Source organism: Leptomonas pyrrhocoris (genome assembly GCF_001293395.1).
Source record: "Leptomonas pyrrhocoris isolate H10 chromosome Unknown, whole genome shotgun sequence".
Taxonomy (NCBI): Eukaryota; Euglenozoa; class Kinetoplastea; order Trypanosomatida; family Trypanosomatidae; genus Leptomonas; species Leptomonas pyrrhocoris.
Genome location: NW_015438363.1, coordinates 418,866 through 441,441, shown reverse-complemented (window position 1 = coordinate 441,441; position 22,576 = coordinate 418,866). Strand labels below are relative to the sequence as shown.

General features: G+C 57.4%; 8 protein-coding genes across 8 annotated transcripts; all 8 read left to right on the top strand.

Moving 5' to 3' along the window:
- Positions 1–521: 521 nt before the first annotated feature.
- Positions 522–4,006, top strand: ABB37_04326 (putative mitochondrial vesicular-fusion ATPase-like protein; the record flags this gene model as incomplete). Its single annotated transcript, XM_015801964.1, has 1 exon — positions 522–4,006. The coding sequence occupies exon 1, from the start codon at positions 890–892 to the stop codon at positions 4,004–4,006; it is 3,117 nt and encodes a 1,038-aa protein (XP_015659365.1). The 5' UTR covers positions 522–889.
- A 588-nt stretch (positions 4,007–4,594) lies between these two features.
- ABB37_04325 (putative mitochondrial cysteine desulfurase) lies at positions 4,595–7,005 on the top strand. Its single transcript, XM_015801963.1, has one exon. It carries the CDS (start codon positions 5,141–5,143, stop codon positions 6,521–6,523), a length of 1,383 nt encoding a protein of 460 aa, XP_015659364.1. The 5' UTR covers positions 4,595–5,140; the 3' UTR covers positions 6,524–7,005.
- Positions 7,006–7,393: 388 nt separating this feature from the next.
- Positions 7,394–9,443, top strand: ABB37_04324 (putative vesicular transport protein (CDC48-like); the record flags this gene model as incomplete). Its single annotated transcript, XM_015801962.1, has 1 exon — positions 7,394–9,443. The coding sequence occupies exon 1, from the start codon at positions 7,437–7,439 to the stop codon at positions 9,441–9,443; it is 2,007 nt and encodes a 668-aa protein (XP_015659363.1). The 5' UTR covers positions 7,394–7,436.
- Positions 9,444–10,060: 617 nt separating this feature from the next.
- On the top strand, positions 10,061–10,592 carry ABB37_04323 (putative mitochondrial hypothetical protein; the record flags this gene model as incomplete). Its single annotated transcript, XM_015801961.1, has 1 exon — positions 10,061–10,592. Exon 1 carries the CDS (start codon positions 10,155–10,157, stop codon positions 10,590–10,592), a length of 438 nt encoding a protein of 145 aa, XP_015659362.1. The 5' UTR covers positions 10,061–10,154.
- A 452-nt stretch (positions 10,593–11,044) lies between these two features.
- ABB37_04322 (hypothetical protein) lies at positions 11,045–12,616 on the top strand (the record flags this gene model as incomplete). The annotated part of the gene is made up of 1 exon (XM_015801960.1): positions 11,045–12,616. Exon 1 carries the CDS (start codon positions 11,375–11,377, stop codon positions 12,614–12,616), a length of 1,242 nt encoding a protein of 413 aa, XP_015659361.1. The 5' UTR covers positions 11,045–11,374.
- A 1,451-nt stretch (positions 12,617–14,067) lies between these two features.
- On the top strand, positions 14,068–16,665 carry ABB37_04321 (putative mitochondrial hypothetical protein; the record flags this gene model as incomplete). Its single annotated transcript, XM_015801959.1, has 1 exon — positions 14,068–16,665. The coding sequence occupies one exon, from the start codon at positions 14,068–14,070 to the stop codon at positions 16,663–16,665; it is 2,598 nt and encodes an 865-aa protein (XP_015659360.1).
- An 815-nt stretch (positions 16,666–17,480) lies between these two features.
- On the top strand, positions 17,481–18,387 carry ABB37_04320 (putative mitochondrial hypothetical protein; the record flags this gene model as incomplete). The annotated part of the gene is made up of 1 exon (XM_015801958.1): positions 17,481–18,387. Exon 1 carries the CDS (start codon positions 17,770–17,772, stop codon positions 18,385–18,387), a length of 618 nt encoding a protein of 205 aa, XP_015659359.1. The 5' UTR covers positions 17,481–17,769.
- A 947-nt stretch (positions 18,388–19,334) lies between these two features.
- On the top strand, positions 19,335–22,238 carry ABB37_04319 (hypothetical protein; the record flags this gene model as incomplete). Its single annotated transcript, XM_015801957.1, has 1 exon — positions 19,335–22,238. The coding sequence occupies one exon, from the start codon at positions 19,335–19,337 to the stop codon at positions 22,236–22,238; it is 2,904 nt and encodes a 967-aa protein (XP_015659358.1).
- Between the last annotated feature and the right edge of the window lie 338 nt (positions 22,239–22,576).

The window sequence follows — 22,576 nt, the reverse complement described above, 5'->3', positions numbered from 1 at the left end:
TCATTATTGTTTTTTCTTCTGTTTTGGTTTCGACTGGCCGTTGGCCGCCGGCGATATACGCGAAAAGATGCAAGCCTTTTTCTTATCTCCTCTCGGTTCTTCTTTTCGGTTTAAGTGTGAGAGCCCTCGTCTCGTCAAAGGGCGTTTGTGCTACGAACACGTTCTTTTCCTTTCCTACCTTTTCCTTCTCTGTTCCTATACCCCGTCTTTTGTACCAGTAACACCAACTACAAATAGTAAGAACGGTAGAAAAGCGAAGAGTGGAATACGCCTCGCACTTGAAGCACAGCAGGCGATGTCCGCACGCTGTCTTTTTGACATGTGGGTGCGTCTGCTCGCGCGAAAGCGTTGGGGGAGGTGAGCACTAAAAAAGAGAAGCAAAATACCGCAACGGCTGACCGCTGGAGCGGAAAATGCGAGAACAACGTCTTTTTCTTTTCCCTCCGTAGAGGCGCTCAACGCTTCTGTTTTGAACTTTCCTCTGCCACTTATTTCCTCTTCGCGCCGTTCTGTTTTGAAAAGAAGTCTTCTCTGCGCAGTTGTGTGAGAAGCTACCGTCCTTTTCCTTAGGTTGCTGTGCGTTACGGTGGGCTGCACACAACGCGTGTTTACTTTCTCTCTGCTCTCGCCCGAACAATTCCGTCGATTCGCGCTGACATCATTGATTATTATAACTATTTATTCACCACGTCATCTTCCGCTGACACCTGCTGTGCTGCAGCCCCCTCCACGTTGTAGACTTGCTGGAATGGTATCTTGATCCATATCTATAGGGTCAACAGCCATCCGCACTTGTCTTGTTTCTTTTTCTTTCTTTTTTTCGAACCACACCTCATCATCAATAATAGTAATTATTGCAAAAAAACAAATGCACAGAAGCTCGCAGAGCATGGCGGACAGCATCATTGTACGTCTCTCACTAGCGCTCCTGTGCGTGGTCGGTTTGTGCGGCGGCCCTCTTCACTTGACTTTCGCCGCCGCCAATGCTGCTTCTCAGGAGGATAGCATACCAGAGATTTGGTACGTACGCGGGTGCCGCGAAGCCGAATCGGTCGATGCGCGGGAGACGACGGGCTGCTTTGCCGTGACCGCTGGCAAAGGTCAGGCCTCACTGCCAAAGAGCGTCCTGCTTTCTTTACAGGGGATCCACCTTCCTACCGACCTGCGCAACTACCGCGTGCTGCTGCAGGAGTACCGCCGGCCCTCGCTGCTCGGCGAAGTGCCCGCCACGGCGGAGGCACACGACCCGGCGCCGGTGCTGCTGCTGTGCGAGCGCCCAACCCCCTCGGAGCTCTTCCCCACGCAGCTCCTCACGTGCGAGCTGGTCAACCCCTTCCTCACGATGAACAGCAGCGACGTGTGGCGTCCCCAGCTAAAGCGGTTGGCGGACAAACCGATGTGGTTCGACGTCCGGCTTCAGGTGAAGCAGAATGACGTGGATGCTTACCGCTCCGTCAGCGTACTGCGACGCGCCGTGCTGCTGCAGGTGACAAACGTCTCGCACGCGGGCAACGAATCGGGTCAGGAGATGCTGCAGCGGCAGCGGCGGGCGGTTTCGTGGGAGGAGGTGCGGCAACACCCACTGGAGCGGCTTTACACCCCCAAAGCCGTCTCCGCAGCCAACACCTCCAAAGCCCCAAAGACATCCACTTCGCAGAACGACGGTGATGGTGATGATGACGTATTCGAGGACTCCGACAAGATGCAGAAGGGAGAGGAGGTGTGGGTGGAGCTCGGTATTGGCGGTCTCAAGCGCGAGCTGCGCTCCCTGTTCCGTCGCGTCTTTCTTTCCCGGCTGCCGTCGCTAGCTCCGCTGGCAGACGCCTTGCAGCTGCAGCACGTCCGCGGTGTTATCCTTTACGGCCCACCAGGCAACGGCAAGACTCTCATCGCACGCAATCTCTTTCGACTATTGGGCCCCAATACCCGCCTCTCCGTTGTGAACGCGGCCGACATCCTTTCCAAGTTTGTCGGCGAGTCGGAGAAGAACCTGCGAGACGTGTTTGAGGGCTACGACATCGGCACCAGCTCCAAGGCCGAGGACGTCGGGAGGGATGACGAGACAGTTGGCCACTCTGCCCACGAAGACAAAGACAAGGACGTGGCGCCGGGGTCACTGCAGGTGCTCGTCATTGACGAGTTCGAAGCGCTCTTCCGCCGCCGCGGGCACTCGGGCGACGAGAGCTCGGCGAAGGCGGTATACGACGGCGTCACGACGACGCTGCTCTCGCTGATGGACGGCGTGAAGAGCCGCAACGACTTGCTCGTGGTGGGCCTCACGAACCGACTGCAGGCGATCGATCAGGCCCTTCTGCGACCCGGCCGCTTCGAGGTGCTGATTGAGATTCCCGCCCCTGATGTGCCGGGGCGGGAGGACATCTTTTTTATCCACACAGATCGCCTCCGCGAGCACAACTTTCTCGCCGCGGATGTGGAGCTGCGCACCTTGGCGCTGGAGTCGGGTGGCTTTTCGGGGTCCGACATTGCGGGCACGGTGCGCTCCGCCGTGAGCTACGCCCTGCTGCGCTACCGCTCGGAGGGGCTGTTTGCGCAGGAGGGTACGCTGCACGCAGGCAACGACACATCGGCACAGACAACGGCAACAGCCGCGGCCGCACAGGAAGCGACGGCTGCCCACGTAGAGGAGTACGGTCATCGCCCTGGCGATATTGGTGGGATCGGCGGCGGGTTTCGTCCGTTAGAGAGGGAAGATGGCGAAGGCGGTGACCCGGACAGATCCTCCTCCTCGGGCTCAGCTCCCCCGTTATTCCAAGTCACCCGCGCTGATTTCGACAAGGCCATGAAGGACATCCGCAGCGCCAAGGACGAAGCCTCTGCGCTCTCTCAGCTTTCCACCGACGGCGACGGCGCCGGGACGGATGTGATCGACTACGACGGCACCGTCAGCCGCAACGTCGAGCGCGCGCGTGCCGCCATAACACGCGTCATGCAGAGCGGCCGCACCATGACAGCGATGGTCGCCGTTACGGGGGCGTCCGGCACGGGTAAGTCCACCATGGCACACTCCCTGACCCGCGTGCATGACTTCACGACGGTGCGCTACTTCTCCTGTCGACGGCTGGCGGAGTTGCGTGACCCGTCGGAGCAGCTGGCGAAGCTACGGGACGCGTTGGGCGAGGCGTCGCACACGGAGCGCGGCCTGGTCGTGCTGGACGACTACGACGTGCTTGTGGACTCCATGGGCAGCAGCAGCGGCTACGCGGCCATGACGCTGCGTGGTCTGCTGTACGAGTATATGCACCGCCCGGGAGGGGTGAGCCGCGCCCTCATCGCAGACTCGCCGCTGGCCGCCGCCGAGGAGGCTGGTGGGGAGACGGAAGGGGGCAGTGTGGTGGTGAACGCCGGCAGCCGCGTCGCCGCGGAGCGCAACCGACGCGTGTTGGTTCTCACGTCCTCCCTACCCTCCGTGCTGCAGCAGCTCTCCTTCGACGTGCACCTTCGTGCCCATTCGGTCCTGCGTCGTGGGGCCGCCACCTTATTAGAGCAGTACCGCGTAGTCGACGCAGCCCACGCGTCCGCCGCGGCGTCGGCCTACCCGGTGTCGATGAGCTACCGCACCTTTTTACGCGTGACGGACATGGCGCTGCGGCTGTGGATGACGCAGCAGGAGGTTGCCAACGCAACCGGCGAAACGCAGAACGACGACGTCAGCGGCAAAGGGGCGGCGGCGACCGGCGCGGGGCTGGAGCTGCCGGCGTACTTTGCCACGTCCAAATCGATGCGCAGAACCTACATAAAACTGCACGCGGTACAAATGCTGTCGGACTTTTACACTGTCACGACGGACAAACAGAATCACGACTTCGTCGCCGCCGTGCGGGCGACCGTGGCGAACATGGGGTTGATGGACCCGTATGAGGGATGGAAAGGAGAGGGCAGCGAGGAGGACGAGGAGGAAAGCGGTGAAGACGACGCGATGGGTGACGCTGAGGAGTCGTTTGACATTGATGCTGTCGTAGGTGCCGCCGATGAGGTACTTTGGTAATCGTCGATGTTTTTTTTTTTCCTGTTGTTGACGAGCCGATCTGCAGCGCTGAGGCTATTTTGTCACCGCCTTAAGTGCTGAGTATCAAGCCTGCCGAGAGAAAGAGAAGGCGGTCGTCGTTCTGCGCTGTGCGCTTGTGCTTTGGTGTTTCTCATCTTTGCTCTGTTGTTCTGATGACTTCGTGGGAGCAGCATTTTCTTTTGTGTTTTAAAGAACCATTTGCATGAACAACAAAACCGACTACACTATTAATGATAGTATAAAACGGCTCGAAGCATGGAAAGCACGTTTTGTGTGGCTTTACCACGTGCGGCGTGGTCCGACGCTGATGAGCGAAACGTGTTGCGCGAGCCGAACAAGAGGAGAAGGAGCATTGTGTCGTTACAAAGCGGCGTACGTGGACGTTTGTGGTTTATCCCTCGTCAAAGTGAGCACCTCTGCGTCAGTTAACGAGCGATTGGTCTAGATCTCATTGAATGCCTTCCGCGTTGAACTACTGTCCTTTCCCTTTCCCTTTTATTTCTTTCTACTGCTTCTCTCCTCCGCGTCTTGTGGGTGGGACACCATCGCACGAGCGGTTCGCGAAAAGAAACCCCCAAAATAACCGTTGCTAGTATTTGAAAGGAAGAGTGCAGCCGTAATAGATTTTTGCGCCCTTTGAAACTGTTAATTCTGCCCTTTGTTGGAGTAAGCCGACGAAGCGCGGAAGGCAAGCGTAAAAACCTTCTCCTTCACACACACATATATATATTTGTTTAATTGGCTTCTCTTCTTCTTATTTCCCTTCTTGGGTGCTTTCCCTTTCTTTATTATTGCTATTCTAAAGTTTTTAAATTCTCTTCTCCCTTTGTTTTTTTCTCTGTTTCACAGACGCGGCGAGCTCCTTGAGTGCGCTACTCGACGACACCGCAAACGGTGAGGAAGGAACCGTCTTTTCTTGTTTTGTATTCCCGGTTGAGTGGCTTTTGATGCGGTTTTTACTATTTTAGGAAAAGAAAAAGAAATAGGAACCGACACACGTTTGTTTACTTGCTCTCTCTCTTTCTCTTTCTCTCTCTTTCTCTTGCAACTATTACTATTATTATTTCTACTATTCTTCTTGCCACAAACCGTTAAGAAACACACGCCGCGGCCATGTGGAGGGCATCCCGTTTCTTGTTGAGCGCGGCCACCACGACGGCTGCTGCTGCTGCGGCGGCGGCGAATGCTGGTCAGACGAAGGTGCCGGCTGCCGCCGCCGCCGCTGCCGTTACGGTAAAGACTCCTGCCACGATTACGGCGGCCGTCACCAAGGACGTTAGCGCCCTGCCGCACACCCGACCCATATATATGGATAACCAAGCCACGGCCCCGCTGGACCCGCGCGTGCTGGATGCGATGCTGCCCTTCATGACGGAAGACTACGGCAACCCGCACAGCCGCACCCACCAGTACGGCTGGCGCGCGGAGGAGGCGGTGGAGAAGGCCCGCAAGCAGGTGGCCGATCTGATTGGGGCTAGCCCGAAGGAGATTTTCTTCACCAGCGGCGCCACCGAGTCTAACAACATTGCCATCAAAGGCGTAGGTAACTTCAACAAGGCCAAGAAGAACCATATCGTCACCCTGCAGACGGAGCACAAGTGTGTGCTGGACTCGTGCCGCTACCTGGAGATGGAGGGCTTTGAGGTTACCTACCTCCCGGTGATGAAAAACGGCATCGTGGATCTGAAGGTGCTGGCGGAGGCTCTTAAGCCCACCACCTGCCTCGTCTCGTGCATGGCGGCGCACAACGAAATCGGCGTGCTGCAGCCCATCCGCGAGATCGGCGCTCTCTGCCGCTCCAAGAAGGTCCTATTCCACACCGACGCCGCACAGGCGCTGGGTAAGGTGAAGCTCGACGTGAACGCGGACAACATCGACGTCATGTCCATGTCCTCGCACAAGATCTACGGGCCGAAGGGCTGCGGTGCCCTCTACGTGCGCCGCCGCCCGCGCGTGCGCCTGCGCTCCCCGATCAGTGGCGGTGGCCAGGAGCGTGGCATCCGCAGTGGCACGGTGGCGACGCCGCTGGTGGTGGGCATGGGGGCGGCGTGCGCCGTCGCGTTGCAGGAGATGGACCGCGATGCGGCGCACAGCAAGAAGCTGCAGGAGCGCCTGCTCAACGGGCTGCAGAGCCGTCTACCGCACATCGTCGTGAACGGGGACTTGGAGCACCGCCTCCCGGGCAACCTGAACATCAGCTTCGCCTGCGTGGAGGGCGAGAGCTTGCTGATGGGCATGACGAACGTCGCGGTGTCGAGCGGCAGCGCGTGCACGAGTGCGTCGCTAGAGCCGAGCTACGTGCTGCGCGCGCTTGGCGTGGATGCCGAGAACGCGCACACGTCAATTCGTTGTGGCATTAGTCGCTACACCACGGAGAAGGAGATTGATGTGGTGATCGAGGAGTTCGTCAAGAACGTGGAGCGTCTGCGTGAGCTGTCGCCCCTGTGGGACCTCCTGCTGGACGGCAAGTCGTTGGCCGACGTGCAGTGGCGTTGAGCGAAAGAAACGAAAGGACAACGATGCGGATTAACCGCACGGCCTAAAACACTCGAGGAAAGCGACTAATAATAAAAGAAAATCAAAGAGAAGCGTCTGAGGCGAGGAAGGAAATGATTTTGCGATGCGCAAGTCCGCGCAAATAGAAACGGCTGCAGCTTCACGTTCACGATTCTCTTTTTTTTCCTTCTTTTCTTCATCGGATGAGGTCCTGCAGGCGGGCACGGGTCTCCCCACTTACACACGCGCAACTTTTTTTTTCCTGTTTTGGCTGTTCTCTCTGACCTTAGTCGAAACGTTTGCGAAGCCGACGCGTGAACGTGTGAAGAGGATTCTTAATAAGGCTCTTCCTTCCGTTCCACTTCGTACTTTGTGTTTCGTTTCTCATGCCAGCATCAACACGCGTTCGCCGCCCTGTCTCATTGTTTTTCTCTGTACACACTGTTCCGTTGCTTGATATTTGAGATGATCGACATGCTTTGAATTCGAAAAGTTGTTGGGTTAGCATACAAAACTTTCGGCCTTTCTGATGGGCTCCTGAGCTGTGCTGGCGCGTACAAGTCTTGTAGAGTTCGATTGCGGTGAATGGCTCAGTTTTGAAAACCACCCTTTGCCTCTCAAATTGCCGTTGCTGCGTTCGACTGTATCGCCGCATCTATTGGCGACGCGTGTGTGCGTGTGTGAGTGTGCTGCTCTCGTTGTGTATGTATGTGTACATGAATGTGTCCTGTCTCTTTTTTTTTTGGCTTTCGACCCAATACATCCTGCTCTTCTTCGCTTAATCTTCTTTGTGCTCCTTGCATTGCACATACGAAATGCCAACTCTTCTGCGCCCTTCTCTTTTGCTTGTTTACCCCGTTCGTCACCGCAGCTGTCAGAACGAGTAAAGCGCGCACACACGTTGTGATTCGTCATGTCTGACATGAGCGACCGCCTGAAGGGCAAACTGAAGAGCATTGCGCGGCAGACGCCCAACGGGTACCGCAAGCAGCACCCCGGCAGCGGCCCCCGTCGTTTCGTCGACGACAGCCACCCGAACTCGAAGCGTCCGCGAGCCGAGGAGGGTGAAGGGACGGCTGGGAGTGGCAAAGACGGCGGTGGTAGCGGCAATCGTGCGCCGGCGAAGGGTGGGCGCACCGAGGAAAAGGGCGAGGGCGAGGGTGAAGTGTTAGGCGTCATCCCGAAGATCACGTTGGAGGAGATGGGCGGCCTGGCGAAGGAGCTTCCCGTCATTAAGGAGCTGATCCAGCTGCCGATACGTATGCCGCACCTCTTTAGCTGCCTCGGTGCGGACCCGCCATGCGGTGTGCTACTGCACGGCCCGCCAGGTGTGGGCAAGACGAAGCTAGTCCACGCCATCGCCGGATCCTTGCAGGTCCCTCTGTTCTTTGTGTCGGCGCCGGAGATCGTGTCCGGCATCAGCGGCGACAGCGAGGCGAAACTGCGGAATCTCTTTATGGACGCGGTGGCGGCGGCGCCGAGCATCGTCTTTATTGACGAGATCGACACGATCGCCGGCCGCCGCGAGGACGCGCAGCGCGGGATGGAGGGCCGCATCGTCGGGCAGCTGCTGACCTGCATGGATCAGGTGTCTCAGGCGTGGCGGCAGTACAACAAGGTGGTGTGTGTGATGGGGGCGACAAATCGGCCCGAGGCACTCGACACGGCGCTGCGCCGCGCCGGCCGCTTTGATCGCGAGATCGCCCTCGGCATCCCCTCCATCGACGAGCGCCAGAGCATTTTGAAGATCATCTGCGCCAAACTGAACCTGGCGGACGACGTGGACTTCTTTGAGCTGGCCAACATGACGCCGGGCTATGTCGGGGCCGACTTGCACCTTCTCGTGAAGGAGGCGTGCATCCTCGCGATCCGCCGCAAGTACAACGAGCTCGACGAGCGCGGCGGCCTTGACGACGTCAACCCGGACGAGCTGACGGGTTTCTGCGTCACCTTTGAGGAGCTGAAGGAGGCGACGAAGCGGGTGCAGCCGTCCGCCATGCGCGAGGGCTTCACGACGATCCCTAACGTCTCCTGGGACGACGTTGGGGCACTGGAGGACGTGCGGGAGGAGCTGATGACGAGCATTCTGCAGCCGATCCGCGCCCCAAAGCTGCACCACCGCTTCGGCCTCGACCACCCCGTCGGCGTCCTCCTGTACGGTCCGCCCGGCTGCGGGAAGACACTGGTGGCGAAGGCGATTGCGAACCAGTCGGGTGCGAACTTCATCTCCATTAAAGGGCCGGAGCTGCTGAATAAGTTTGTCGGGGAAAGCGAGCGGAGCGTGCGCATGGTGTTCGCGCGTGGGCGTGCCTCCGCACCGTGCGTGCTCTTCTTCGACGAGCTGGATGCCCTGGCGCCGCGCCGCGGGTCGGACCGCGCCAACGCGAGCAGCGAGCGCGTCGTGAATCAGCTGCTGACGGAGCTGGACGGCGTCGAGGGCCGCAAGGACGTCTACGTGATTGGGGCAACGAACCGACCCGACATGATCGACCCGGCGATGCTGCGCCCGGGGCGGCTGGACAAACTGCTGTACGTTCCACTGCCATCGGCGGAGCAGCGCGGGTCGATCTTGCAGACACACGCGCGCCGCTACCCCGTGCACGTGAACGTGGATATGCATCGGCTGGCGCACGACGAGCGTTTGGCGGGCTTCAGCGGTGCGGACTTGGCGGCCCTGATGCGGGAGGCGTCCTTGACGGCGCTGAAGGGGGTCTATCAGTCGCACACGAAGGACGAGCTGGAGGAGCTGGAGCGCGACATCACCGGCAAAAGCGCCGACGCAGCGGATTTGCCCACCATCACACTAGAGAACTTTGAGGTTAGCCTGAGCAAGGTGCGACCGTCTGTGTCGGCTGCCGATCGCGCCAACTACGAAAGCATGCGCGCCGAAATCCACAACAGCGCCAAGAGCACGGGATAGAAGAAGGCGAATCACGAGCGAGCCGGGTGACCCACCTGCAAAAGAACAGAAAGCGGAAAACGGTGAGTGGGATTCTCTTTCGACAAAAGAAGAGAAGCTCAACCTTTTTTCCCCAAACACTTCTGCTTGCGCAAACGTGCTCCACTAATTGTCCTTTAAGACCTGGATTTTTGTTTATTTATTCGCGTAACAAGCCTATCTGCAATACTAACAACAAATAATTGCTGACATTTATTTTCAATACGACGGGCCACTCTGCTGTTCCGGATTGGCAGTTTCGGACGGAACGAGTGGTGAAGCGTAAAGCGACTGCCGTAGCATGCACCTGGAATGAATCGTGTGAGAAGGGGGAGGTAGAACGGGCAGCTGGTCGCCGGGCTGACAGCTGTTCTCCAACTTAAAATGCACGATACTTCTTTGCGTATAATACGTTTCGCGGTTCCAATGGCAAGCAAAAGTAATAGAGCGGGACCAGAAGAACAACGCAGGTATTTGGCGGTGCCGCTGTACAATCTTTTCTGTTCTACAGTTTCAACTACCCCCTTTTTTCTTTACATAACCAACTCCTTTTCCTACAACAAAAAATGGCAAAAACCACCGGCCACTTCCATCGAAAAGTTCAACGGAGACTTGCTGTGGTGATTTCTGCTGTGCGAAGTCTCCGCTTCCTCTTCTTTTGTTGTTTGTTTCTTCCGTAGTGTTTTCACGGCGATGCTGCGACGGTGTTTGCAGCGCTTCGATGTTCCACGACCAACTGTAGAGCGGCGAAGGCGGCGTCGCAGCAGTGGCGGCGGCGGCAAGAAGCCTGCGGCGCGCAGTCCCGGAATGCCAGACCTGCCCAAGAGTGCAGGCGGGTATGTCTTTCAGCAGTTGCGACCACGTCTGCCCACTCGCTGGCAGTACGGCTGGCGTTGGAGCTCGCTGAAGGGTATCTGGGTGGTCGGCTGGGGCTCCTTCATCGTGTACGTGGCCTATGTGATGTTCTTCAAGTACACCGACGCCGCGATCGCGGAGCAGGCAGCGCAGTTCACGTACGTGCGCAACGATCGGGGAGAGGTGGTCGATATCGGGTTTAAGCCCATCATCGATGCCTCGAAACGTGCCCGCCGTCGCGCGGATAAGCTGCTGGACCCCGATGAGCGCGACTAAACCGGAGCCACATGAAGAAGTAAGTGACGTGCTGCTGTTTTTTTCTGCATCGCGACAGTCTTGACCTTGTGGTGGTATCACATCTCGCCTCGGTGGACGTCACGGCCCCTAAATGCATATATATGTTTTCCTCCCGTCACATCTTCGCTTACGCATGGTTCTACATGCATCACATGAGACTAAAACAAGAGGAGAACAAAATGCCCAGCTTCACTTTCATTCACTGTCCTTGGAAATGCGGTTGTGCAAAATACGGTAGAGCGCCACGGATGAGCACTCATTCGAAACTCTTCTCTACGAATTTAAAGGTGAGTACCGATTTAAAAATTCGGCTTCAGTTACTTTCCTCGATCGAGGACAGTGCACGCACTCCATTCTGTTCTGTTTCTTTCTTTACCAATTTCTGTCTCTCTTCCCCTTCCTTTCCAACGTCTCGATCGGTTTCCTATGGAGAGTGTTACGACGTCGTACTTCTCACCAAACAAGGAAAGAAAGCACACACTGTCGAGGACGGGCCAGTTTTGCCAGCTGTACTCATCGTCAAACGGTGCCACCTATATATATATATCTGTACATATGTGGGTATGATCCTTGGCCTCTCATATAAAAATCTGTTGCTTTCTTTCTTTCTTTCTTCTCTCTCCCAGCTTCCTCTCCACACTTTAGGTTTTTGCACTGGAGCACCGTTTTGAGACGCTTAGTTGCACGAGCGAATTGTGTGGGGACTGTCGCTGTCCAACGTTGTTTCTTCTCTTTTCCTTTTGACAGTTTCTTTCTCCACCATGCTCATCAGCGGTGCCGAAGCGGCGCACCAGCCGCTAGCGCTCAGCGGCGCCGTGACGGACGACGGCCAAAGTGTGCGGCAGCCCAACTTGAACCTTACGGTGAACGGCGCCGGCTCGGAGGCCGCGACGACGAGCTTCCGAAATATCGGAACGGTCGGCGGCGGCACCAACTCCTCGCAGCGCCGCAGCAACCTCGTCCTCTTTGTGAAGTCGAACGACAACGAGTCGGACGGGCAGTCCCGTGGAGGGAACAACAACTCGATGCCGTCGCAGCAGAGCGGTGGCGCGAACAGCTCCAATAACTCGCTGGCAGGCAAAGAGGATGGCGAGGAGGGAGAGCAGGAGGATGCGCTGTCGCTTGCCGTCTCTACCGCAACCAGCGGCGCGTCCGCAGTGATGAACGCGGTCGCCGGCGCCACTCGCAAGCCGCTGCTTACAGCAGCCATCGTGCTGCTGTACTTCATTTTATTGGACATCGTACTGCTGAAGGAGAACGAGCGACTGAACCGCATTCTGCGCCGCGTCCGCGCCACCGACAACGACGCCCTCGTGTTGCTCTCCGCAAGCCTCGTTCGGCAGAGGAAGGATGCCAAAAAGGAACTGCACGAAACCTTAGCAGGGAACGACGCGCCGGCGACGCTGGAGCGGTTGGAGATGATTCAGCACCGGGCCTTAGCGCTGGAGGGAGTCTGCAACCGCAGCATTGCGCGGCTCCACATGCAACTCATGTTCCCCGGCTCGGTCGACGACCTTTCCTTTCTGATTGAGGAGCATGTTGCCTATGATGCGCAGCTGCAGCAACTTGCCGCGGACGAGCTGGATTGGGTGCACACCGTCGTGTCGTCGTCGGTGGTGCGCATGAGCGACAACGTCCCTGCGTGGCAGCGTTTCAGGCTCGGGTCGCGCGCGGCTGCCTTCGGGGCATCCGCTGGCAGTGCTAGTGGCGACAACAAGGAGAGAGGGAGCTCCACGGGTGAGGACGGTGAGGAGTCGGAAGCTGATACGGAGTCGAACCCGCTTCAAAATGTGTATCTTTTGCGAGCCAAGGAGCCTGCAGGTAGTAACGGCGCTGCTGCTGCTGCTGCTGCAGCGCGGAGAACAGCACGCAGTAAAAGCAAAGGAGCGCAGCGTGAGGAGGAGGAGACGGCGGCAGGAGATGTTCTGTCGTTGTTTAAGAACAGATTTTTTGCCTTTGTCCTCATTTGCGTGCTCCTCGCTGCGGTGCTGCGGATGGGGTGAAGTGGAGAACCAACGGGGACGCACGTAAAGCCACCCCACGTAAGGTGCGTCAATTCACGGCAGAGAGACATCGCGCCGATCTTTCTTTCTTCGCTCTTTTCTTCTGTAGAGGAGTTCTTTTCTTCGTTTTCCTTTTCGCTTTGTTACTCACAACGCATTGAACTTTTTGTAAGGATTCACTGCGTGCCGTTCTGTTTCTGCGAGGGGGCACATTGGAAGAGATCTTATCAGTCGTTTTGTGATAGGATGGTGGGAGCTCAAAGTCTGCGTAAATGTCCGCTGTGGTGTGTGCATGTGTGTGCGTGGGGGCCCCGTTCTTCTACACCCCCAAAAAAAGAAAATGCCTCATTTTTAAAATTCTTCTGCTGCTGCGGTTTTTGCTTTTTCTTCTCACAATTTGCCTTGTTGCTGCTGTGACCGTTAGCCATCCGGTGCTAGAGCGTGTGCCCGTCTCTCATATTCAGCTACGCTTAAAAAAGGAAAATTGATTACCTATACACGTTATTATCCCTATTTCAGGAGCAGGTTGTTTGATACGTGTGAACTCGCTGAAGAGGTCCTGCCTGTATGAGCGCCACTGTCTCGGCGTCTTTTCCTTGGTGTGTGTGTGCTCTCGCTCGGTGAATTCGATCGATAGCCGCCAGCGCGTCCACCGTTTGCATCTTTTATTATGTTGTTATCGTGTCCGAAGCACCTGTTCTTTCCCGTATCTCTGCGTCCGAATACCCCCCACGCAGCAACAACAAACAACAAGACGATGAAACAGAGAAGGATCACAACTGTGCTCGGAGCCCTGTTGTGAAGCGGAGAAGGCTCATCAGCATTCATCAATCTGTATGTCGGTGCTTGCGCAAGCGACTCGTCTCTGCCTTTTCTTTTCTTCTTCCACGATTGCTGTCCTTTCGTTAGGGTATTCTGCTGACTTCGGCGACGTGTTGCAGCGCGCTCTCTCGTGAATCCCCCTCACAACTTTCTTTCCACCCATTTTTGTTTTTGCTTCTTGCGCGGAATCACTCATCTCTGTGGTTTTTTTTTTGCCATACACCCGCCCCTGTTTATCGAACAGTGCATTGCTTGTCAACAGTGTGTGAGAGAGGGAGAGGGAGATCTGCGCGTTCTTCCTCCTTTTTTTTTGAGCTCTTATTGGCCCTTGGCATTATCTTTCTTTCCGCTCCCAACAAGGCATTTTCCCTCCAAGCTCTACCTGCGTTGCAACGTCAATCATGCCAGGCCTCCACCAGCGATGCATCGCGGCTCATCGCGACGTGGTAGGCGCGTTGCACGCGAGCCGGTGTTGGCGCATGCGGTTTGACAAGGCGCCACCGCCTCCTCTGTCTTCTTCCTCTTCCCTGTCATCGTCGACAGCTGCACAAAAAGAAACCACGACCGCCGCGCCGGCCTCTTCGCCGCCCCCTCCCCCACGTGTGTCGTACCGCCCCCTGCCCGAGAGCATGTACCCCAAACAGGTACCAGCGGACTTTACCCCATTCCCACTGCCAAAGCACGACGAGTCGCTCGGCTTTGGACCGGTGCGGCTGCGCAACGTACCCGACGTTGAAGAAGCGCGGCTGCGGATGGATTCTGCTGCTGCGGCTAGACCTCGTAAGTCAAACTCTCGGCCCGCCACAACGGCAACGATGATGTCACAGTTGGAGCCTGAGGTGGAGAGCGCAGAGGTCTTAACGGCTGCCATGTTATGGGGCGATCTAAACACCGAGAACATGGATGATGCAACATCCGCAGCGATGACAGACGTGGTGGTGCCACACCCAGGCAGCGGTGCATCTTCCAGTTCTCCAGCGGTAGGAACGCCTTCGACCGCGGCGAACGATGCGGAGGATAATGATGGGGACGGCAACGAGCTGGGCGGCTACCACACGCACCCACAGTTTCCGCTGCTTGATATTCTCGAGTGCGACCGCAGCGTGGAGGACCTTTTAGCGCAGTTCTGGGACCGCCCGCAGCGGGAGGCGCGAACCGCAACAGTGCTCGACTTCGCCTCTACGCTGCAGAAGCGCAGCAACGAGGAGCTGACGCGCATTCTCTACGAGTTGAGTTCTCTCTTCACGTGGGACGGTAATGGGCTGCAGTTCTTGGTGACGAAGGTGGTCAAGTTCGGTCGCGGCTACACCGTCACCAGTGAGCTGACGAAGGCCTTTGTGGTGCTTGTGGATGCGATGACGGTGGCTTTTGTGGAGGCGCAGCCGCAGCGGCTGGCGGAGTCACCGGACCTCTTCGCCCAGGTCCTTCACTTTTTAGCGCTGGTGAAGATCATGGAACCGAACAAGTGGTACTCGCTGACGGCGAACTCGATGCAGAACCGTGCGGACTACTCCCATCCTCGTGGCATCAACCAAACCACGGCCTACGTAACGACGGGGCGAAATCTGCTGGACTTCTTAGAAGACATTGTCACGAGCGGGCATGAAGTGGATGAGAACGCAGACGTGCCTCTTCCACTGAAGGAAACAGACGAGGATGCGGCGCGTGCGCTTCGACTGACGGCAACGTGGACGCCGGACAACATTCTGGATGTGCTCGCTGGCTTCGCCGGCGTCATGCCAGACGGTAAGGCGTCCTCTGCTGTGGTGACTGCCTTGCTGGATGAGCTTTGGCGGCAGTGGTCGCGCCTGGACTTTGAGCTCACCACGCCGCAGCACGCGGAGCAGCTAGAGCGGCTGTACATGCTGTTGCAAGTCATGGACGTGCAGCGCGATGCCGTGCTGGATGCACTGCTGGGCGGTCAGCTGCGTGGACACAGGAGAGCTTCCGGCTCCTCTGCTCCATTGTTCCGCGAGCGCGACGACACGCCCCCGCTGAAGCTGGCGGCGTCGCTGACGGCCGTACGCGGACCGGACTTCTTCTCCGGCGTGTCGAAGGACAGGCGAGCAGAGGTAAAGGCGGCCGCGCTGAAGGTGCTGACGGCGAGTCTTGCGAGGGCACGCGCAACGCAAGACGAGCCGCTGCTGCAGGCGCTGGTGGAGGGTGGAACGGAGCTGCTACAATCGCTGGACGACAAGGAACTCGCGCGCACGCTTGCCCAACGCGAGGGGTTCGACACGGCGATTCTGAAGGCGGTGCCGCACATGTCGAGTGTTGCGGATCGGCTCACTGCGCAGGACCCGTCGTGGAGCGTGTATCCTCTGACGCGCACCGTGAAGGGCGGCCTGCCGGACACCAACGCCGTCCTCGCACACCTCCGCACGCATCCGGTGCCTTACGTCGCCGCTTTCCAAGGTCGACGTGTCCACCCGGTGCGCACCTTCACGGCGAATCTTGATTTCATCAAGTCGATGGACAACGTATTTGTTCTGCACTCGAGCGGGGTGTCGACGCACGTGAGCGGGCTCGTGTCGGTAGTGCGCCGCCTGCGCAGCGGCAAGGATGCATTGATCGTCACGTCTAGCTGCCTGCGCGCGCTGCAAGCCGCTGCACAGTACGGACGAACGGAGAGGATTCGCGGCAGGGCGGACCGTGCGTTGAACATCGTCGCCTACGAGTTGGAGTCCGGCCGTGCTATCCTGCTGCCCCTCAGCGAGGAGCTGTACCTGCACGACGCCGGCACGTACTGCGACGAGGATTTAATGCTGTGGACCCTTGCCGCGTACCTGGCGCGCGACCTACCGCTCGTGAAGGTGCACACGATCATGAGCAAGCTAAGCCCCGCCCGCAACCCGCATCACATGCTGAAGGCGGAGTTCAGTCCTGTGGCGCGCACGACAGATCTGTACGACGCCTCCACCCCCCTCCTGCGGTCGCTGCGGAGCAAGGAGCTGCGGTCGGTGACGCACCACCCGGTGCTGCAGCGACCCGTGGCGGACCGTCCGCCCTCGCTCCACAACGTGAACCAGATCCGTGCCCGCTTTGTGTACCGCCGCGACAAGGCCTTGTTCGACAAGTACCACGTAACGGCGCGCAACCTCGCCCCCGGCTTTAGCCAGGGTGCCCTCAACAGTGATCTTCGTGGGCTTGGGTTTTACACCCCTGACCATCCGCAGGTGCGGTACACGCCTGTCTCCGAGCTTGTGGTTCGTCCTGTGCAACGGTAATGCTGGGACTCGCCCGCCAAGGTAGGTGCGAGCTGTGCATCTCTCACTTTGAATAGGAGTCCAGCGTAGCTAGAGCATTTTGCAGATGAGGTCTCTTTACATAAAGTCGCCAGCAGCGCCTTTTTTCTTCGAGGGCGACGCTGCTCTGTTGAGGCAGACGTCGTTGTGTTCCCCGCGTGTTTTTTTTTGGATATTCACAGAGCCGTGTGGAGTTCTCTCCTCTTTCTATTTCTGGTGTCTGTTGTGAGTGGTGCATGCTTTTGTGTTTCATTGCGGAAGGCAAGCAACGCTGAGAGCTTGCAAGGTTCGCTGCCCTCTCCCCTTGTCTTGCGGGACTCCACCATCATTACCTAATACTTGCTGTCTCTAACGTTGTAAACCCCACGTAAATGCTGACGTAGCCAAACAAAATAATAATAATGAAAGATGAGAGCCACCGCGACCGAAGAATGCAGCGGGGTTGAAAGAAAAAAGGCTGGCACTCCAGGAATTTCTGTTCATGCGTCGAATAGAGAAGCTTTTTCAAAGGAAAAGGCAGTTGAGCTGCACGAGCCACGTAACTCGCATCGCACACACACACACACACACAATGTGACAGGTGTTGCCGCTGCTCTGCGTGCGAAGCAACGGACGACAGGACCCTGATTGCTTGACCACGGCTGATGAAGCAGAGAGGAACCGAAATCAGCGACCGCCGACAAGGATAGGGCCGCTGCGCGACGTGCGTGTGCTTCAACTTTTGAAAAGTTTTGTTGCCCTTGCCTTTTCTAAACTGCTGTTTTTATGTATGTATTTCCAACTGCCTCTCTCTCACAGCTGCATTCAAAACACACAACGAAAAAGATATTTATTGCACTCTTCTTTTCGTATATATATATTTGAAAGAAACGCGAGGTCGTTGCGCGGCTGTTGTCCACTCCCTCTTCCAGCTATCAGTGTCACACAGTGAGTCGAAATTGACGGGGGGCATTCGAAGCAACGTACGTCCTTGGTGGGTGTTTTCCTTCTTTCTCCCTTTCAGCGTACACGCTGACCATTCCCCTTTCAAGCGACAACTTTAAAGCATACCTTTAGCTGTTCCCCTGCTTCGAAAGTCATTTCAGCATGTTCTCGCAATCAAAACAGGGGAGCATGTTCTCCCTGGGCGGCCCGATGACCGCAGCAAGCAACAAGAAATCTGCGAAGCCGCTGAGCCAAGCTGAGAGGTACGAGCAGGCCCTCGTGACGGCGAACGTTTTTTTGGAGGATAGCCGCGCCCGCATGACCAAGTCTAGGGAGGCCTACGCGGCCGTCGCCAATAGCAACTACTGGTTCTACGGGTACTTTGGCGGCAACATGGTCGCGACGATGGCTGTCTGTCTCGCGCTGGGCAACCGCTGGGCCTTCTTCCGCAGCTACAGCGGCTGGATCGCGCTTGCGGGCGGCTACTTTGGCGGTAGAGGCTGCCTCAACGTGCACTCCTCCATCTTGCTGCGCGGTGTGGTGCAGCAGCTGGATCACGAGGTGGAGGAGGCGGTGCGAATGGACGAGCAGACGGAACACATCGTGCCGGACTACCTGCGGGAGGCGGAGCGGCTGAAGGCGTTGAAGTACGAGCTCGTGGCGACGTCGCCAGAGGCGGTGGAGGCGCGCTCTCGTCACACCGAACTGACGCTGGACGACCGCGCTGATGCCCTCGTTGATGCGTTCTTGAAACGCAAGGAGGCCTTGGAAAAGAAGTAAGACAAACCAAAAAGTAACACCATTAAAAAGCTGCTGGTACGAAGAAATGTCGAAGTCGCCGGCGCCTACATAAAGAGATTTATTGAGGCGTGGCATTTTACGTGAAGAACGATTTGAGGGTCTTTCATTTTGTGCCGGCCAGAGGAAGAGAAAGCTATACGTGACTGCAAGCTTTCCTCTTCGCTTTTCCTTTCCTTTCCTCAAGCTGCTCGTTTTGTGCTGCTTTGACGAAGGGGGTTGTGGTGTTGGTTATGTTGGTACTCACATAGCGTGTGTGTTTCTGTGTGTGTGCTTGTATGATCACGGGGCAGCACACTTGCATAATACAAACAAAAAATACCAAAGGACAGGGAAAACATGAGCTTTCTGAGTAAATATATTCGTTCCCGCAAGGGCCACCGCAAGGGCGCAGGAGATACGCTCATCGGTGAGAAAGGCGAAGGGCCATCGGTCTTCTGCAACGTCGCTGGAGTTTTCGCTAAACCTTTCATGCCGTTCTCATAAAGTGTTTCACATTTTTTTTTTCTTCTGCACTCGCGGGGCCCCAGGAAGTCAGCAGCTTTTGTGATGGCCGCTTGAAGCACATTTCCCACTCTTTGTTGAGAACTCTCCTTTAGGGTTCGACCCTGTGGACGGCTTTGCCTCGTCTTCCTACTCGACACTTCTCTCCTCCTGTGTTTTACCTTCTCCAACCCCTCTCCCTTAATGCCTCTTTGGCAAAACCGTCTGCTGCGTCGGGTGCGCACCGGGGGGATTCATGTACAGCACACCTGTCCACGTCGCCCGGTACCGGGCTGAACAAAACGTAGTTTGCGGCAATAGAGTGGAGCACAGACAATTGCCCACCGCCACCGACTTGTCAGGTGTTCGCCTTTCTGTTTTAGATTTCCTTTGAAGTAGTTATTGCGGTGTTGCCATATGTTTTTAGGTTTTGGTTCTTTTCTTTGATGTCGCGGTCGATCTCGAAGGGACAGCAGCGGACCACCGACGTGGTGAGCGGCAGCCGCAATGGCTTCCTGACGCTTCCCTCTTCGGGCGGCAGTGGTGGCGGCGGCGGCGGCGGCGGAGGCTCAGCTGCGGACGCGACCAACGCAGCAGGCGCGAAAGGCCAGTTTTACACCGCTGAAGAATTGCTGCCCTATTTGACCGAGGAGGAGCAGGCGAACCTACGCCAGGAGGTGCTAGGGACACTCAATACAGAGCTCCAGCTGAATACTAATTTGGAGGTGACGGTGCCGCGGATGTTGCGCTCGTGCCAGAACGAGTCGCGTGAGCTGCGGCGTGCCATGAACTCGATCGCGTCCTCGCAGATTGTGGAGGCCCAGCGCGCACTGCAGATTGTGCAGCGTAACTATAGCAAGGTGCAGCAGCTCCGCGAGCTGTTCCTGAAGCAAGGCGACTTAATCCAGGGGCTGGGCTCCGACACGTTGAGCTACAAGCACCTCCGCCAGCTGCACTACCTGCGCGACAACGTCAGCTCGGTCATCAACTGGTCCGACGCGCTCAAGGAGGTCCGCTACGGTAATTTGTACGTCTTGGTGGAGCAGCGCAACTTCAGGTCCATGTATATTCGCCTGCGCAAGTTGCAGCTCATTCGCCGCACCGTCATCACCAAAGCCGGGGCGCGCTACCGCAGCTTCCAGACCGTTTTTGAGCCGTACTTTGAGAAGCTCGATGTCATCCTCAGCATGTTCGTGGGCGAGGTGTTCAAGTTTCTGGAGGAGGACGCAATGGTGATTGCGATTCAAAAAGCGTTAGAAGACGACCCGACGGACGGCACCCGCGCTGGACGGTACACAGGCATCGGCGGCGTTGGTGGGGGCGGGGCGAAGTCTGGCGCCGTCGACGACGCCCCACCGGACCCATTTGAGTCACTGCGGCAGTGTGTAGCGGTGTGCGCCAGCGAAGTTGAGAAGCCGACCTTCAACTTCGGCAGCGACGGCGTGGAGACGGAGCCGCAGATCAGCGAGGACACCATCTACGACGCGGTGGCGAAGGGTGTGTCGCAGCTGTGGGAGGAGCAAATCATGCAGGATGTGGTGGACCCCTTTCGCCAGATCTCCGTCTATTTAGAGCAAATGAAAAAGATCGAGCCGCTGCTGGAGGCGTTTGAACTCACGCTGTTTCCTCTCTCCACCAAGTTTTCTCTGTTTAGTCTGGTCGTGCAGGCCGTGCATGCGGAGGTGATGAACGTGATGCACGGCTACGTGGACCCCGAGGCGGAAGTGGAGGCGAACGGGCTGATCGAAGCCTCCTTGTTTATTCAATGGTACAAGGAGATGATGACGACAAACAACTTCGCCCAGTACGTGGACGTGTCAACGATCGACGCGATGTCGGCATCCTTCATGACGGCCGCCGTGGGGGGTTTGTCCGAGCATCTCACTCGTCTCTGCCGCGCATGCGCCATGACGGTGTGCAACGACCCGAAGGGACCGACGATTTTACCTACTGGGCTCCCCATCACGACGGGTCCGCTGGACATGTTCAGCGTGCTACAGCAGTCACTGAGTGGACTGAACACCGCGATCGACGTGTCCGTGATGCGGCAGATCGGCAAGGCCTGCGCGGACTCCATCTACGCCTATCTGGACGAGTGCAAGCAACGCAGCGACTTTGACTACTGGGAGGACATGAACGCCGCGCTGCCGACGCCGGAGGCAGCCGAGGTGTGGCAGCAGCGGCGCATGCTCCTTCTCTACGCCTTTTGCAACGACTGCACGACGATCGAGAACAACCTCGACACGATCGAGCTGAAATTCGCCTCCTGCTGGGACTACGACAGCCCGGCGGGGCTGGACAACGGCAGCAGAAACACGAATGGTACTACTGGTGGCGGCGGCGGTGTCGAAGATGACAACGGACGCGGCGGCGCGGCTGAGGCTGCCGGCGACGCCTTTGCCACGCCCTTTCAACGAGTGCAGGACGCGCTGCCGGTGGACACGTTTTACTACCTCGACGAGATCGCCGGGCAGGTGGAGCGAGTGGTCGAAGGGCAGTGGGCGAAGGTGTTCCGTCCGGGGGAGTGGTACTCCGACGCGACGAACCCGGTGCAGCTCATCCTATCTACCGAGGCCGAATACATCGGCGAGGAGTTCGAGACGATGCTGCAGGAGCAGCGTTCTCGCAAGCTCATTCGACAAATGCTCATCCGCAACGTGGAGAAGTACATCGGCACGTTGATGGAGTTCTTGGCGGACCACATTCGAAACCCCAAGAAGAACCCCCTCGAGAGCTGGCTCATCTTTGTGGATTGCTTGCAGCGTGATATCGTGCTGACCGTCGACATGTGGCAGAACCACTTCCCCGACAAGCAGGGCGGTATCCTCGATCTGGCGCAGCGAGCACTCGAGCTGTGCAAGGCGCTGCTCACGGTGCGCAAGCCGGTCGACTTTGAGTACCTGCTGCAGGATAAGCTGCTCGAAGACTTCGACGACTGCCCAACGTTTGTCGTGCGCTTCTGCTTCGAGGCCCGCGCGCTGGAGGTTGACCGCGACACGCGGGAGCGCCTCATGGCCATTTGGACAGAGCGCACCGCCTACCAGAAGCGCGACAAGAGGGACATTATGGTGGGGCGTGACCCGAAGAAGCCGCCTTCGTTCTTCGGCACCATCGACCGCAGCATCGCGGATCTGGAGAAACACTCTGGATTCTTTGGTCGCAGCGTCAAGAAGAAGCGTGTGGCGGAGCAGGAGCAGAAGGTGCAGCAGCGCAAGCTCGAAAAGCGGGCTGCTCGCGAGGCGCAGCAGGAGGCCGCCGTGGCAGCCACAAAAAAGCGCGGCGCGATGGCGGGACCAAAGGTCAAGTCAAACACGGTCGAGGTAGCGTCATTGGCAGATATTCTAAAATAATGTGGACCACTTTGTTGTATGTTTGCCGGCACCAGACTACGGGTCTGTTGTGTGTCGTATGCCGTTAATGTTTCATTTATATACTTGAATGCTCTCTTCTTTGGGTCGTTTGCGCGTGATGATTACTGTAGTATTTCTTGTTTTCTTTTCGGGTTCCTCGATTCTTTTCTTGCTGCCACGGCTGCCGCTGATGGGGCGCTGCGTCCACTGTTATGTAACGCCGAGAAACGAGGCAAGACACCCCCCCCTGTACATTCATCTCTTCCAGTTCCCAATTCCGCTGCTTGTTTTCTCTTCTTTGTTTGCTTTCTTGTGTGTGTGTGTGTGTGTGTGTGCGC